The 15209-nt window shown below is 29.3% G+C and overlaps 2 protein-coding genes across 3 annotated transcripts in view; one reads left to right on the forward strand and one right to left on the reverse strand.

The window, feature by feature from the left end:
* LOC126738590 (N-alpha-acetyltransferase 15, NatA auxiliary subunit) overlaps window positions 1-15209 on the reverse strand; it is a 265256-nt gene that overhangs the window by 182630 nt on the left and 67417 nt on the right. The gene's annotated exons all lie outside the window — the stretch shown is intronic.
* Window positions 1-15209, forward strand: part of LOC126738589 (uncharacterized) — a 61452-nt gene that overhangs the window by 25783 nt on the left and 20460 nt on the right. For both annotated transcript variants that reach the window (XM_050443989.1, XM_050443988.1), the window contains exons 2-3: window positions 14594-14793; window positions 14998-15163. In XM_050443989.1, coding sequence (XP_050299946.1) covers window positions 14594-14793; window positions 14998-15163 — 366 coding nt within the window. The remainder of the gene's footprint in view (window positions 1-14593; window positions 14794-14997; window positions 15164-15209) is intronic.

Raw genomic sequence — 15209 nt, forward strand, 5'->3', positions numbered from 1 at the left:
TTTATTTTGGAATTTCACCCTATTGAATTATCATTAAAATGTATTTACTATTAGAATTTTATTTTTTTATTATTATATAATTAAATATATAGCGTAAAAAAAAATTTTATTTTATTTTCTTAATTTACTAAATTCTTATTTAATAAAACATAATTATAAATTAGAATGTAATAATAATAATATCGTTTATTTAGCATAATAGCTACATACAAAATACTGGTATTAAAAAAGAATATAAAATATATAATATAACATTCAAGTGTTGGAAATCAATCGTCAGAAAATAAAACAATTTACTATAATAAAAATATGAAAAAATATTATTTTTGTTCATATTCAGTGCATTACAAATTTTAAAGTTCTCAATGGAAAATCCGTTAAAAAAATGTTTAATAAAAAATTGAATTACAAAAATTAATTTTAAATATTTTCCTGTAAAAATGAAACTTTTTGTTGTGAAAATAAATAGACCAAAAATAAAATAAAATTAATAAGAAATAAGATTAATTGATAAGAAATGTTGATGAATGATTTTTTTTTTTAAATTTATAAAACTTTATTTAAAAATTAAAAACAGCCAATACAGAAAACATAAATAAAAATTGGTATGTTTTATAATTTAATTGTTCTTTTTTGCCTTATTTTATAGTGGTTTTAATTTCAAATATACTTAATGTATATGTTTTTTTAATAAACTGTTAAACTTATTATAAAATTTAGCTTTTTTATGCTTTGTAATTTATTTAGCTTTTATGAAATATTTCAGCGGTTCGTATAAAATTCATATTATAAGCTATTCTTTTTTTGACGTAAAAATATCGATATTTTCATTAAAAAGTTTCATGAAACTAAATAGACAAAAAAAGGACAATTAAACATAATGAAAAAATTCTTTAAAAATTAAATAAAGGGATAAAAAACAAAAAATAAATTAAAATTAGCACGTTTTACTACTTTTCTGTTTCATTTTTAATTTTCGTTAATCTTCAATTATACTTAATTTACACAAAAAGATTTAAAATTTATTAAAAAAAAATATATTAAACTTGACACAAAAAAAATGTGATCGAGTCAAAAAAATTAATTTTGTTTTTACAAATTTTTATATTAATCTCATTTTAATAGAAAGAAAATACATACAATATATTTAAAAATAAAAAATGCGAAACAAAAAAATTTAAATTGCTAAGAAAAAATTGTTTTTATGTGTTATATAAATTCATATAAACAATAATTCAATACCCTGAAACAAATTTAAAAAAATTAAAACTATTTTAAACAAAAAACAACTGTCTAAACTAAATAAATAATTTTTCAACTTAACAGAATAAAAAATAATTTAAGAGCCTGAAATAAAAAAAGCAATCAAAACTTTTTGAAGTAAAAGATGTATTCACATATGTAAGAAAATTAAGTCTAATAAAAAATAAAAAATGGTACCAATACATACAAAATTAGGATTTTATTTTTACATGTTTGTTCTACTGTGTTAAAATTTATAAATATTTTATACATGATACATGATATTTACTTTTACTTTGTTTTTTTTATTGAATGTACCTTTCTTTACTAAATAAAGATATTATTTATTTATTTATTTTATGATATATTTCATGTTTTTTTTTGAATATCAGAAAACAAAATTCTTTGAATATTTTGTTAGCTTTTTGGAGAAGTCGAATTTTTTACTCCATTAGAGAAAGCCAATTATTCCCAAGAGAAATATTAAAAAAATAAAAGAGTAAAAAAAAATTAAATATTAGTTACATATAATCGTGGATAATCCTCTTAATTAAAAAAAACACACAAAATTTGATGCTAGTAATAAATTTGAAAATTCTCTAAAATATTAATTTTTTTTAATAATAGATTTTGCCTCATTCTTAATTTGTCGTTCCTATACATTTTTTCTTTACAATTTTTGTAGAAAATACTTAAAAAAGACTTCAAATAAATTAATAAAAATAAATTAAAAGATGCAAAGATTATGTTTTCTTTTTAAGAAATTTAACAATTTTTTGAACAGTAAATTTAATTTTTTATTAACATTATTTATAGGAAATAAGCTATGTGTAAAAACATACTCATCATTTTTCGTTATATCTTTTTTCAATTTGTTTTATAAAAATTTAATAATTATAAAAAAAAATATTTCCAAGTAATAAATAAATTCTAATATTAATTTTATATAGGACTCCCTATTAATTTCTTTAAAACCGTAAATTTTTATACTTTTTTTGTAAAAATATTATATAGACAATATTATTTACTTCACATTAATTTCTAACTTGTTTCAATTTATTAGAAATGAATTGAAAAAAAAAGAAAAGAAAAACCACTTTTGCAATGAAATACACTAGTATCTAAATGTAACAAAACTTATTTTTTGTTTGTTTGTTTCTATTTCATTTTCTAATTTATAAATACGTAATATTAATTATTTATATATTTTTTTTATCAAATTTTTTCTGACAACTTGTATTTATATCTATAAAAATAAAAGATTTTAAAATTATTAAAAGAACATAGCCAATTTTCTTAAAAAAATATCAAAAAAAAAACCAAAATAAAAATTAAATTATTTAAAAAATAACACAAGAAAAAATACATTTAGCAGTAATTTTTTTTTATTCCACTTTAACTTGTTATTATTTTAAGAAACGAAATGTGTATAAAAGCTTAATAATCATTCTCGTTATATTTGATTTTTATAATTCTTTTATTTTTTTTTAACAGAAAAAAAAATCCAGGAATTTTAATAATTATAAACAAGGAAAAATTAAAAAAATTAGCTTATTTTCAAAAAACAAAAAAATTATAAAACATAATATTATTATACAAAAAATATAATATTTTATATAATATTAATTTGATACCAATAATTACAATGTGTTAACAGGATAATGTTCTTTTTTAATTTTGAGATTTTTTTTTTAGAAACGTATTTTTTTATTTTTTTATTATAAAAATAATTTCTCGTTAATAATATTTCCTTCACATTTATTTATAATTTGTTTAAATTTATTGGAAATGAGTTGGAAAAAAAAATAAAAGAAAATATATAAATTTTTAAATGCAATAAGCCCAATTTTTTGTTATTATTTTAAATTTATAATTATAAATATAAAACAAATATTACTCATAATACTAATTATGGTTTTTTTGGTCAAATCTTTGCTGACATACTTTTATTTGGGCATATAACAATAATAAAAAAATAAAACAGGAAAAAACGCACTATTTAAAAATTAAATATGGGAGAAAAAAAATATTGTGTTTTTTGTACAATTTTTTTTTAACTGGAAGAGGGAGGGGGGAGGGAAGACAATTAGTATAACCAAGTAAAAAAATGCCTGATTTTCTGATTTTCAAAAGTAAAAAATTCTAATTTAATCCGACTGTGTATGACCACCCTCAACACGCAACACATTACTTCTCGCACAGAAAAACGAAAGTGAAATGCCCGGAATGGCAAAATTAAATCGGTCCCGCGAGTTACATAGTCACATAGTGCCTATCCAGCAGCGGCCCACCTTTATGCCAGCCTAGCTCTTTTTAGTTTATAAATATAAGTTAATTCTAGTTTTAGTCATTCTTATTGTACCTAAGCTACTGTACTCTGTATCGTACTTTAATATATTTTGTTTTTAAAAAACAATCTTTCGCCACACAAATCTATAATTGGCGCAGTCGGTAGGATTGTGTCCGGTGTATGTATTTTTCGCTACGATAAAAACTTTCACCGTGGTGGTTTCAACCCTTTAGACGCAATCCGAAAGAACCAGTGTGGTGCTGAAAGTGGTGCAGAGGCGCAGGCAATACAGAATCGGAAAAGGTTAGTGTCACATCCTTTTTGCCCCTATTCCACCCTCTGTTTAAGGTTTTAATAGGGATAATTTTAGGTTCTACGTATTGCACGTATTAATTTCATTAGTTTTTGTATCGTACATAAAACTAATTTTATTTAGCAAATTAATTGCATTTAATTTTAAGAAAGTTCGTAATTTTAGTTCAGTGAATCGATCACAATTAATCTTATGATTTTCGAATATTTATATTTTGAAAATAATTTTATTTTGAAAACAATTTTTATTTTTATAGTATTTATAAAAGATAATTTCATATTTTTTATTTATAATTTTTAATGTCAGATATTGATTCTGATACAGAATTAGGAGAGTTGGTAAACCTATTACATAATATTAATATAAACAATATGAATACTGCATCAAACAATACTGAGAAACCCAAAATGAATTGGGAACTATTTAAATCACGGTTAGATAACATTAAACCTTATGATGGTGATGTTAATACTTTGAATAAATTCATTTCCAGATGCGAAGATATTATTTGTAGTTATAGTCCATTTAATGATAATGAGTTAATGAAACACATTTTTGAATCCATTCAGGAAAAACTTATCGGTAGAGCTGAAGTTCTTGTCGGGAACAGAGCAGAAATTAATAATTGGGAAGATCTAAAAAATTCTTTAAGACAATGCTTCTCAGATAGACGAGACCTTGATTGTTTAATACAAGAGCTCACTAGAGCTAGACCATTCAGAAATGAAAACTTATTAAATTTTGGAAATCGTTCTCTCGAACTTCTAAGAAGCAGTGTCGCACAGCGTATTAGTAATGATGTAACAATTGCTACACAAGAAAAAACCTATCAAATTAAACATCATGATAAAACTGCGTTAAATACATTTATTGCTGGTTGTACGGGAACCTTAAAAAACAATATGCATCTTAAAAAACCAGAATCCTTGGAAGATGCAATGGCTTATGTAATCGAATTCGAAAACTTCGAACGATTATATGGCCATACAAGCATCAATGGAAACAATAATTATCAAAATAAATATAATAATCAAAGACAATTTCAAAGTAACCAACCTTTTTATAATAATAATAATTTTGGAAATAATTTTCCAAATCAAAACCAGTTTCCACATCAAAGTAACTTTCCCACTAATTATAACCATTTTGCAAACAATAGTTCTAATAACTTCAATAATAATAAACAATTCTCAACTAATCCACAATGGCCTTGTCAACCTATTGACATAAGACCCAGAAATTTACCTCCACGAAGATTACCAACAAACGAAGAAGTTTTTGGTAAGCCAAAAAATGTTTTTAAGCCTAATCAAATTCCAGAACATTTACTACCTAAACCTGAACCAATGTCAACAACTTCAAGAAACCCTACAATTCAAAGTGCAAGATTTAATTCTAAAAATCATTTTAAAAATCATTTTACACAATACAAAGGTCAACAAAAACCTCACTATATTGTAGAGGAAGTCTACAATCAAGACTATAATGAAGAATATTTACCCGAATATTCTCAACAAGAAGAATATTCTCAAAATGAATATTTTAATGACTATAATTATTATTCTGATAATAATTATGAATCTAATGACTCACAGAATACTTCTATTAAAAATACAAACTCTGAAAATTTTACTCAGGATCATCTAACAAATCAACAAAGTTGATAGAAATTAATATTTCATCAAACAATTCACTCCCCTACGTAACATTAAAAAATCTAAACATTAAGCTTTTAATCGACACTGGCAGTAGCAAATCTATCTTAAAACCCACAATAGCAGAAAAATATTTCCCCCAATGTATATATAATAATAAAAACACTATCAAAACTGCCTTAGGTAGCCAACAAACTCTTTGTCAAGCTACATTACCTCTTTTTAAAGAATATAATATAAACGATGAAATAGATTGTATTTTATTTGACTTTCATGACTTTTATGACGGAATTATTGGTCTTTCTGACTTAAGAAAGCTAAATTTAAACATTGACCTTATTAATAAAGTCTTAGTAGGTCACTGTATTAGTATTCCGTTTTGTTATCGTCAACCAGATGATGTCAACTTTTCTTTATCAGTAAACCCACACGAGAAACTTGTAAAAAGGCTTCCAGTAAGCATTTACGAAGGCGACATAATAATAAAACCTAGATTAATAAATGAACTTTTTATCCCACATATTTTATCTTATGCTGAGAACGGTTTTGCCCCTGTTGAACTTGAAAACCAGACGGACAAAACAATAGACATTGTTCTTACAAAACCGCTAACAGTAGAACCTTTTAATAGTAGTAATTATGAAATGTTTTCCTTTGATAATATTTTTAATAACAATAAATCCACTAGTAAAAGTACAAAGTGTAACATCAAGGACTTCATTAGAACTGACCACATGAATTCAGAAGAAAAAAAAGAAATTTTAAAGTTATGTCAAGAATATTCAGACATTTTTCATAAACCGGGAGACAAATTAACATTTACATCACATGTTAAACACGAAATAAAAACAACGGACGAAATACCTATACATACCAAATCCTATAGATATCCTTATATTCACAAAAATGAGGTTAGGAAACAAATAGCTGAAATGCTAGATAAAGAAATAATACGTCCATCATCAAGCCCATGGAGCTCTCCAATATGGATTGTGCCAAAAAAACTTGACGCTTCGAATAAACGAAAATGGAGACTAGTAATCGACTATCGGAAAATTAATGATAAAACAATCGATTATAGATGGCCAATACCAAACATAAATGATATCTTAGATAAATTAGGACGGTCACAATACTTTACAACACTAGATCTCGCAAGTGGTTTCCATCAAATCGAAATGGATGAAAATTCAATTCAAAAAACAGCTTTTACTGTGGAAGATGGCCATTTTGAATTCGTTCGTATGCCATTCGGACTAAAAAACGCACCAGCAACATTTCAACGTGCGATGGATGAAATCTTAAAGAAGCTACGTAAAATATGCATGGTTTATATTGATGATCTAATAATTTTTAGTACAAGCCTACAAGAACATATTCAAAATTTAAAACTTGTATTTGCCAAATTGCGAGAAGCGGGATTAAAAATTCAACTAGACAAAAGTGAATTTTTAAGAAAAGAAGTCGATTTCTTAGGACACGTAGTAACACCCGAAGGCATTAAACCAAACCCGAAAAAAATCGAAGCTATTCAGAAATTTCCTATCCCTAAAACTCAAAAACAAATAAAATCTTTCTTAGGAATTTTAGGCTACTATAGGAAATTTATTAAAAATTTTGCCAAACTAACCAAACCCATGACTCATTGCTTAAAGAAAAACGAAAGGGTAATTCACACTAAAGAATTCATAGATTGCTTCCAAACCTGTAAGAACATATTAACCTCCGAACCTGTTTTAGCTTACCCCAATTTTGAAAAACCCTTTGAACTTATTACAGACGCGTCTAATTATGCTATAGGTGCTATTTTATCACAAGATGGACATCCTGTAAGCTATGCATCACGAACGCTAAACCCTGCGGAAATTAATTACTCCACAATTGAAAAAGAGTTACTCGCAGTAGTTTGGGGATGCAAATACTTTAGACCTTATCTATTTGGCAACAAATTTACAGTCATAACAGACCACAAACCGCTACAATGGATCTTTTCTTTAAAAGAACCAAATAGTCGCTTAGTACGATGGCGCCTTAAACTTGAAGAATATGATTATTTCATTAAGTATAAAAAAGGCAAATCAAATACTGCAGCAGATTTTCTTTCTAGAAACCCCGTTGACCTAAGTGCTATAGAGACAGCCTCAATCGATAATAATCCAGGTGATATTGATGAAATTATCGATGAACTTTTACAACACTCAGAAAAACTTCCAGACCTAGATCCAGAAACTTTAGACGAAATTCTAGGAATGCAGAAACCAAAAATAAACATAATATCTGATTTTACTATTTTAAAAAGACCCATTCCAAAATCATCAACTCCACTGGAAGAACAAGAGAATTCAGATGATCTCGAAACTGTGCACACATCATTAGAAAACCCTATTTTTAATTTACCAATCTCAGAAAGGACACTCAATACCTATAAAAAACAAATAGTCATCACTGTAGGAGATATATTGAGCTTAACTTGTAAAGTAGAACAAATCTTTCAAAATACTCGATATTATGTAACATTCCCAAAAACAGAACCTATAAGAGACATTATTAAATTCTTGAAAAATTACATAAATCCCAAAAACCTTTATGCCTTGTTTTTCAGAAATGAAGAATTTAGCAAACTTTTCACAACAACCTTACAAAATTACTTTGTTAACACAGCCTATAAATTTGTACAATGTTCAACAATGTTACAAGACATTGAAACGTCAGAAGAACAACAAATGAAACTCACTCTATATCACACCACAAAAACATGTCATCGAGGCATAACCGAAATGAAAAAAGCATTATGCCATAGATTTTATTGGCCTAGTATGATTATGGATATAGAAAGATACGTTAACTCATGTGATATTTGCCAAAAGAATAAATATGACAGAGATCCCCCTGTAATCAAATTTAATTTAACACCGAGTACAACAAAACCGTTTGAACAAATTCACATCGACACCTTTAAAATAGATAATCATAATTTTCTTACTATCATCGACGCTTTTTCTCGCTATGCACAAGCTTACCATTTAAGTAGTGTTACAGGAACAGCTGTAATTGAAAACCTTTTAACATTTGTTACACATCATGGCTTGCCACTTCAAATTATGTGTGACAGAGGAACAGAATTTAAAAATAAAGATCTTGAAGATTTCTGTTCTCTTTATAAAATCCAACTCCACTACACTACAGCGAAAAACAGCAACTCAAATTCACCTGTGGAACGCTTTCATTCCACTTTAATAGAACATTATCGTTGCCTTAAGGATTCAAATAAATTTACCCCAGAACAACTGGTAAAAAGAGCATTACTAGGATATAATAACTCCATACACAGTGTTACAAAGTTCACTCCATTTGAAATTATTAAAGGTCATATAAATAATACTAATCCTTTTGACCTTAATGATCACATAATAATTTCTGATTACATACAGAATCATAAAGAAAACTGCAAAAAACTCTATGCAAGAATTTCTAATTCAAATCAAGAAATAAAAGAAAATATTATAAACAAACGGAATGACAAAAGAAATGACCCTCCTGAACATCATATTAATGAACCAGCGTACATTAAAACCAAATTTCGTAGTAAAGCACTACCCAAATTTGTGAAAACAAACGTAAATGATCAAACAACTATAAAATTATTAACTACAAAAGGTGTTTACCATAAAGGGTCTGCAAGAAAACCAAAATCTAAACATGTTGTTCCTTTGCAGGAACATGACGACCTTAACAAAGACAATATTGACGTTGGGCCTTCTACTTCAGCTAATCAGCAGTGAAGATATCCAACTAACAACCATTAAGAATCCTATACTTCCTATTGAATTAGGACATGCACGAATTATATATAATAAACACGTATTTTTACACTATGTAGATTTAGATATTATATATGTACAATTAGAAAAACTAGTTAGCTCCTTCAATATTTTAAGTTCTAACATATTACATAAAAACGATACTAACACACATATCTTATCTTATCAAGGTCTAACAGAAAGTCTACTTTCTAGAACCGATTATTTAATAGATATAATTAAGAATAAAGTAAACAATCTTATCCCTCATAAAAGAGCTAAAAGAGGTCTTTTTAATATTGTAGGTAGCGCAGAAAAATGGTTATTCGGGACATTAGATTCTGAAGACGGAAAAAGATTTGATCAAGCTATCACAGCTTTACAACAAAATCAGAAAAACATTATTCAACATTTAAATGTTCAAATGTCATTATCAAAACATCTTATCGAACACTTCAACAAATCTCTTTCCATAATCGAACAAAACCAAATAAAACTTCAAAAAGGAATTGAATTTGTCTGGGAAATTTTAAAAGACTCTTTAAAAGATGCGCATGAATACTTTATGATCGAAGGATTGCTTTCCCAAATCAATTTGGATTGTCAAAACCTAATTAATTTTCTTGACAACCTAGAAGATGCCATTCTTTTTGCTAAATTGAACTCTCTACATAACTCTATTATTTCTGTATCCGAGTTAAATGAAACATTAAGCTACCTAAGAGCGAATTATGATCGAGACACTGTACCAAACTTTAAAAATATTCTTTCATTCTACCAATTTATTGGAACACAAGTTTTATTCTCAAAGGATAGGATAATATTTTCAATTCAAATACCCTTATTAAAGCCTGAAACATATACCTTTCACCATATCTATCCTACTCCTCAAAACCATACCATTATCATTCCTAAATACCCCTATGTGGCACAAACACAGAACAATATCCAATATGAAAAAGACTCTTGCCCCGAAATTGAAGGAATATTCTACTGTAAAGAAGTCTTTCACGAAGAAGATAGTTGTATTGCCCAGCTTATGAAAAATCTACCTCCAACCTCTTGCCAGTTTAGTAATCTACACCTGAAACAACCTCTAGTTGAGCAAATAACTAGAACTGAAGTCTTGGTGATTCCCGAACAAGAGGTCCAAGCCTTTACAAAATGTGGCTCAGACAAGTACCTGTCAATTAACGCACCAACTCTCATTACAATTCCACATCCTTGTGAAGTCTCCATTGGAACCAGAAAGTTTATCAACGATATTCGTATAAATCAAGGAAAACCGTTAATTCTCCCAGAACTTCATCTTGACAACACCATACTACCGATGAAGTACCCAGCAATCAATATCAACACCGTAGATTTCAAGGAAGTCTACCACCTAAAAGATTTCGCTAGTCAACTCACCCCAATCCAGGAAATCCATGAAGAATCTTCACCAACCTATATGATAATAAGCATTATAACAACATGTCTTGTCATCATACTTTTAATATTGCTCTACAGAAACCAATTGTTTTCCTATGCCAGAACGCGATGCCAGAAGAAGAAGCTACCTTCTGAAGACATCCAGTCCGAAACTGAGCTCCAAGATACCAAGCAAACTCATTCCATTATGTTTGCTTCTTAAGGAGGGAGGAGTTACATAGTCACATAGTGCCTATCCAGCAGCGGCCCACCTTTATGCCAGCCTAGCTCTTTTTAGTTTATAAATATAAGTTAATTCTAGTTTTAGTCATTCTTATTGTACCTAAGCTACTGTACTCTGTATCGTACTTTAATATATTTTGTTTTTAAAAAACAATCTTTCGCCACACAAATCTATAATTCGCGCAAATCGTGACTTTGCTTATTTTATTTATTTTTTTTTAATTTTATTGTTATTTCATACAATTATAACCGTTTATATAAAAAACCATCAGCAAAAAGGACAACTATTCACTCAAGTTCCAAAGGCCAATCATTAATAAATACATAAAAGGCCAATGGACCAATAAAACTGCACTCTTTCTTTTTATTGAAAAAAAAAGTGTTCAAAATAACATCAAATGCCTTTTGCAAATCTAAGGAAATATCCAAGGTAATTGCTCCCAAATGACATGAAAGCTTCTGAAGGGCGGATATTAGTTGTCATGGAAAACCACATAGAATGAAAGAGTCTTGAATATTCTTACTCCCACATTTTCCTGAATATCTTTGCTAATATTAATCTGAATACACTAAACGTTATTGCACAAATTGTTGATTTTTTTGGTTATAATGTGGAATTTTCCAAAATAACCCCACGTTTATTAAAAAAAACAATTAATAACGAATTAAGCAAATAGATTAAGGTAAGCACACTTCTAAACACAATGACCTAGTGACTTTCGCACCTAACCCATAAAAATGTTATTTATGTATCAATTTGCAAGTAGGTACGCGAGCCCCGGGTTATAATTTTATATACAAGGTCGACGTTTTAGTGCGTTTAATTTTATTTATATTCAGTATAAATTATGATTTATTTAATTGTACGGTGAGTGCATAAAAATACCCACGATATTCACTCAGTTTTTTTTTAATGGGCGTGGCTTATAGCCCCAGATATCTTTTGTCGTAACAAATCCACCTTTTAAAATTACGCACGGTCGCCATCAACAAAATGGCGGAGACCTGAAAATTTTCATTACATTACAGTAGTTACAAATTACTATTGTCATAAAATTGGTTTATCGAGTTGGCGTCTGCCGGGCATCTTGAATTTGACGAATATGACATATGCAACACCGCCATTTTGAAGTTGTCATTTTTGCCTTTATAAGCCACGCCCGTTTTTTTTTTAATTTATTAAGCAAGTTAAAAGTTAAGGCGTATAAAACGAACTGCCGAAAATATACTGCCGACTATGAGCCACACTCAATTTAAAAAAAGTTAAATCGAAAATGAGAGGGGGTGAAGGGGACGTACTACTCAATAAAATGCCGGATTGTATTAATTATTAAGGTGGCGCATATCTGCCACTTTGAAATTTGTAAACGAAATGGCGGCGTTCTATAAATTATCTTTACACTGCCGCCATTTTGCTTTGTATCCGAGCAGTATCATGCCTATTATCACTAAATTTGATTATCAAGTTTGGCGTCCGTAGGCCATTTTAAATTTGACAACTATGAAATGAGAAACAATTGTCAAACCGCCATTCCTCTATAAACCACGCCCATTTTTTTTAAATTTATTAAGCGAATAAAAGGTTAAGTTGAATCCAACATAAAACGAACAAAATGGCGAATAGTTTTAAGAATTTTGATATTATTGAATTAAAACTTTAAAGGGGAAGGTGACGTACGATCCAATAAAATGGCGGATTCTATCTATTACTAAGCTGGCGCATATTCGCCATTTTGAAACTTTTAGACAAAATGGCCGCGTTCTAAAATTTATCTTTATCGCCATTTTGTTTTATATCCGAGCAGCATCATGCCTACGATCATTAAATTTGTTTATCAAGTTGGCGTCCGTCAGCCATTTTAAATGTGACAACTATGACATGAGCAACCATTTTGGCCACACGCATTTTTTTTTTAATTTATTAGGCGAGTCAAAGGTTAAGGTGGATAAAGTGAATAAAATGGCGAATGGTTTTACGAATTTTGATCTTATTATCAAGGGGGCATATGTATGCTTATTGAAACAATCATTTTTATGGCAAAATGGCGCATATCCAAAATTTTGAAATTTGTAGACAAAATAGCGGCGCTCTAAAAATTATCTTTGCAATGCCGCCATGTTGCTTTGTATCCGAGCAGTAAGACCAGATTAGTACCATTAAATTCGTTTATCAAGTTGGCGTCCGTCAGCCATTGTGAATTTGAGAACTATGAAAACAAGTGTCAAACCGCCATTTTGGAATTATTAATTTTGCTCGTATAAGCCACGCCAATTTTTTTTTTAATTTATTAAACGATAAAAAAAGTCAAAAGTTAAGATCTATCTTACATAAAACGATCAAAATAGCGAATGGTTTTCAGAATTTTAATGCTATGATTAAAATGGCGTGTCTACCATATTGAAACACCCAATTTAAAAAAAATAAATCAAAAATTAAAAGGGGGAGAAGGTACTACCCAATAAATTGGCGGATTGTATTATTAAGATAACGCATTTCCGCAATTTTGAAACTTTTAAAAAAAGTCAAAAGTTAAGATCTATCTTACATATGTGACGTACGATTTAATAAAATAGCAAATTCTATTAATTATTAAGATGGTGCCTATCCGCCATTTTGAAACTCGAAATTGTAACTTTTACGTCAAAATATACTTGTCCTTACAAGCCACGCGCAATTTGACTGACATGTGACGACTGACACCTAACAAAATGGCGGATCGCACATTAAACAAACAAAATGGTTTTAGGAATTGTAATGTGATCGTGAACATGGCGCCTGTCCACCATATTGAAGATTGAAATTATAATTTTTGCGTCTAAATTTACTTGCCTTTATAGGCCACACCCAATTAAAATAAAAGTCAAAAGTTAGAAGAAGAGAAGGATTTTACGTGCTCTCTGTTTTCTTTTTACTTGTACGTAACTCTACAATATTATTTTCCAAAAAACGACTAATAGCCAACAGAATTACGATTTCCGAGATATGTTTGCTTAAGCAAACAAAATGGCGCCTATCCGCCATTTTGAAACTGTCATGTTAACGTCAAAGTATGCCACGCTTCCTCTAAAGAAAATTATTAAGGAAGTTAAAAGTTAAGAAACGGAAAAGAAAGGAAAACGATGACTAACAACCCAACAAAATTGCAGTTTCTATTAAGTGTTCAATTAAACAAAAAACAAAATGGCGTGGAATGTTTTATGAATTGGATTGTTAATATTCACACACTATCCGCCATTCTAAAACTTGAAACTATTAAGGCATCTATTTTGCGTCAAAATATAATTTCCCATATATGTCACGCCTAATTTTTTTAAAAATATTTGATAAATCAAAAATTAAAAAGGGGAGAGGAACGATTCACCTATCACCACCGCTATTTTGAAAATTTAAACGGTCGTCGTAGTTACCGGCCGCCATTTTGTTTCAATTATTTGCCAAGACAGCGCTTTTCAGCCGTTGCGAATTTGAACAAATGTGGCAGAATCTTGGATCCTTAACTCCCTCTGCACTAATTTAAATGCCTTTTAAATAACATTACTTTCTTATGAATATCGAACTCAAAATGGCGACCGAATTTGCGTTTTTACTATTAGCCACTTTAACCAAGCTTAAATATAGATCTTTATTCTTTTTTTGCAGATGAGACACCGGCATCGATGGCCCTACATCCTGTTAGTACTACCCTTATGGCTTTTTCTCCCCACTCTGTTGGCCACCCCGAACCCCTCACCCTCACCAAGAACCAGACACCAACCACAAAGACAAATCCATCGACTAGTGGGAGGATATATTCGAACCTTGGATCGGGATCAAGACGATACAGAATTGATTACAGCCAGGTAAATCGTCTTAGTGCTAATATACCGGCCTGGCTAACTAAGGTCTTGAGTGCAGCAATTAATGTAATAGCTATAAGTGACAAGTTAAAAAGAGAACGACAGCGTTTGTGGGATGAAACAGTGTCGATCTCTCCTCAACTTAATGCTTCGCCTATAATATAAAAGGTAATAGGACCTCTGAAAATTGTTTTGTAATTCTTGTAGTGCTGGAGGAAACACAAAAAACCAAAAAGGAGGAAAATCACAAGGCGACGACAGAAAAACCCTCTCCCAACAAGTGGCCGATGGGAAATACGGACTGATCCAGAAGGAGCTGTTTAGGAAACCACCGAAACGACCCGGAATACTGAGTTACGATGCCAATCCAGAAGTAAGCATGAAGAAACCGTCTGTTCTTATCGGTTTTTTATCATACA

Source organism: Anthonomus grandis, chromosome 7 (assembly GCF_022605725.1).
Source record: "Anthonomus grandis grandis chromosome 7, icAntGran1.3, whole genome shotgun sequence".
NCBI classification, from domain to species: domain Eukaryota; kingdom Metazoa; phylum Arthropoda; class Insecta; order Coleoptera; family Curculionidae; genus Anthonomus; species Anthonomus grandis.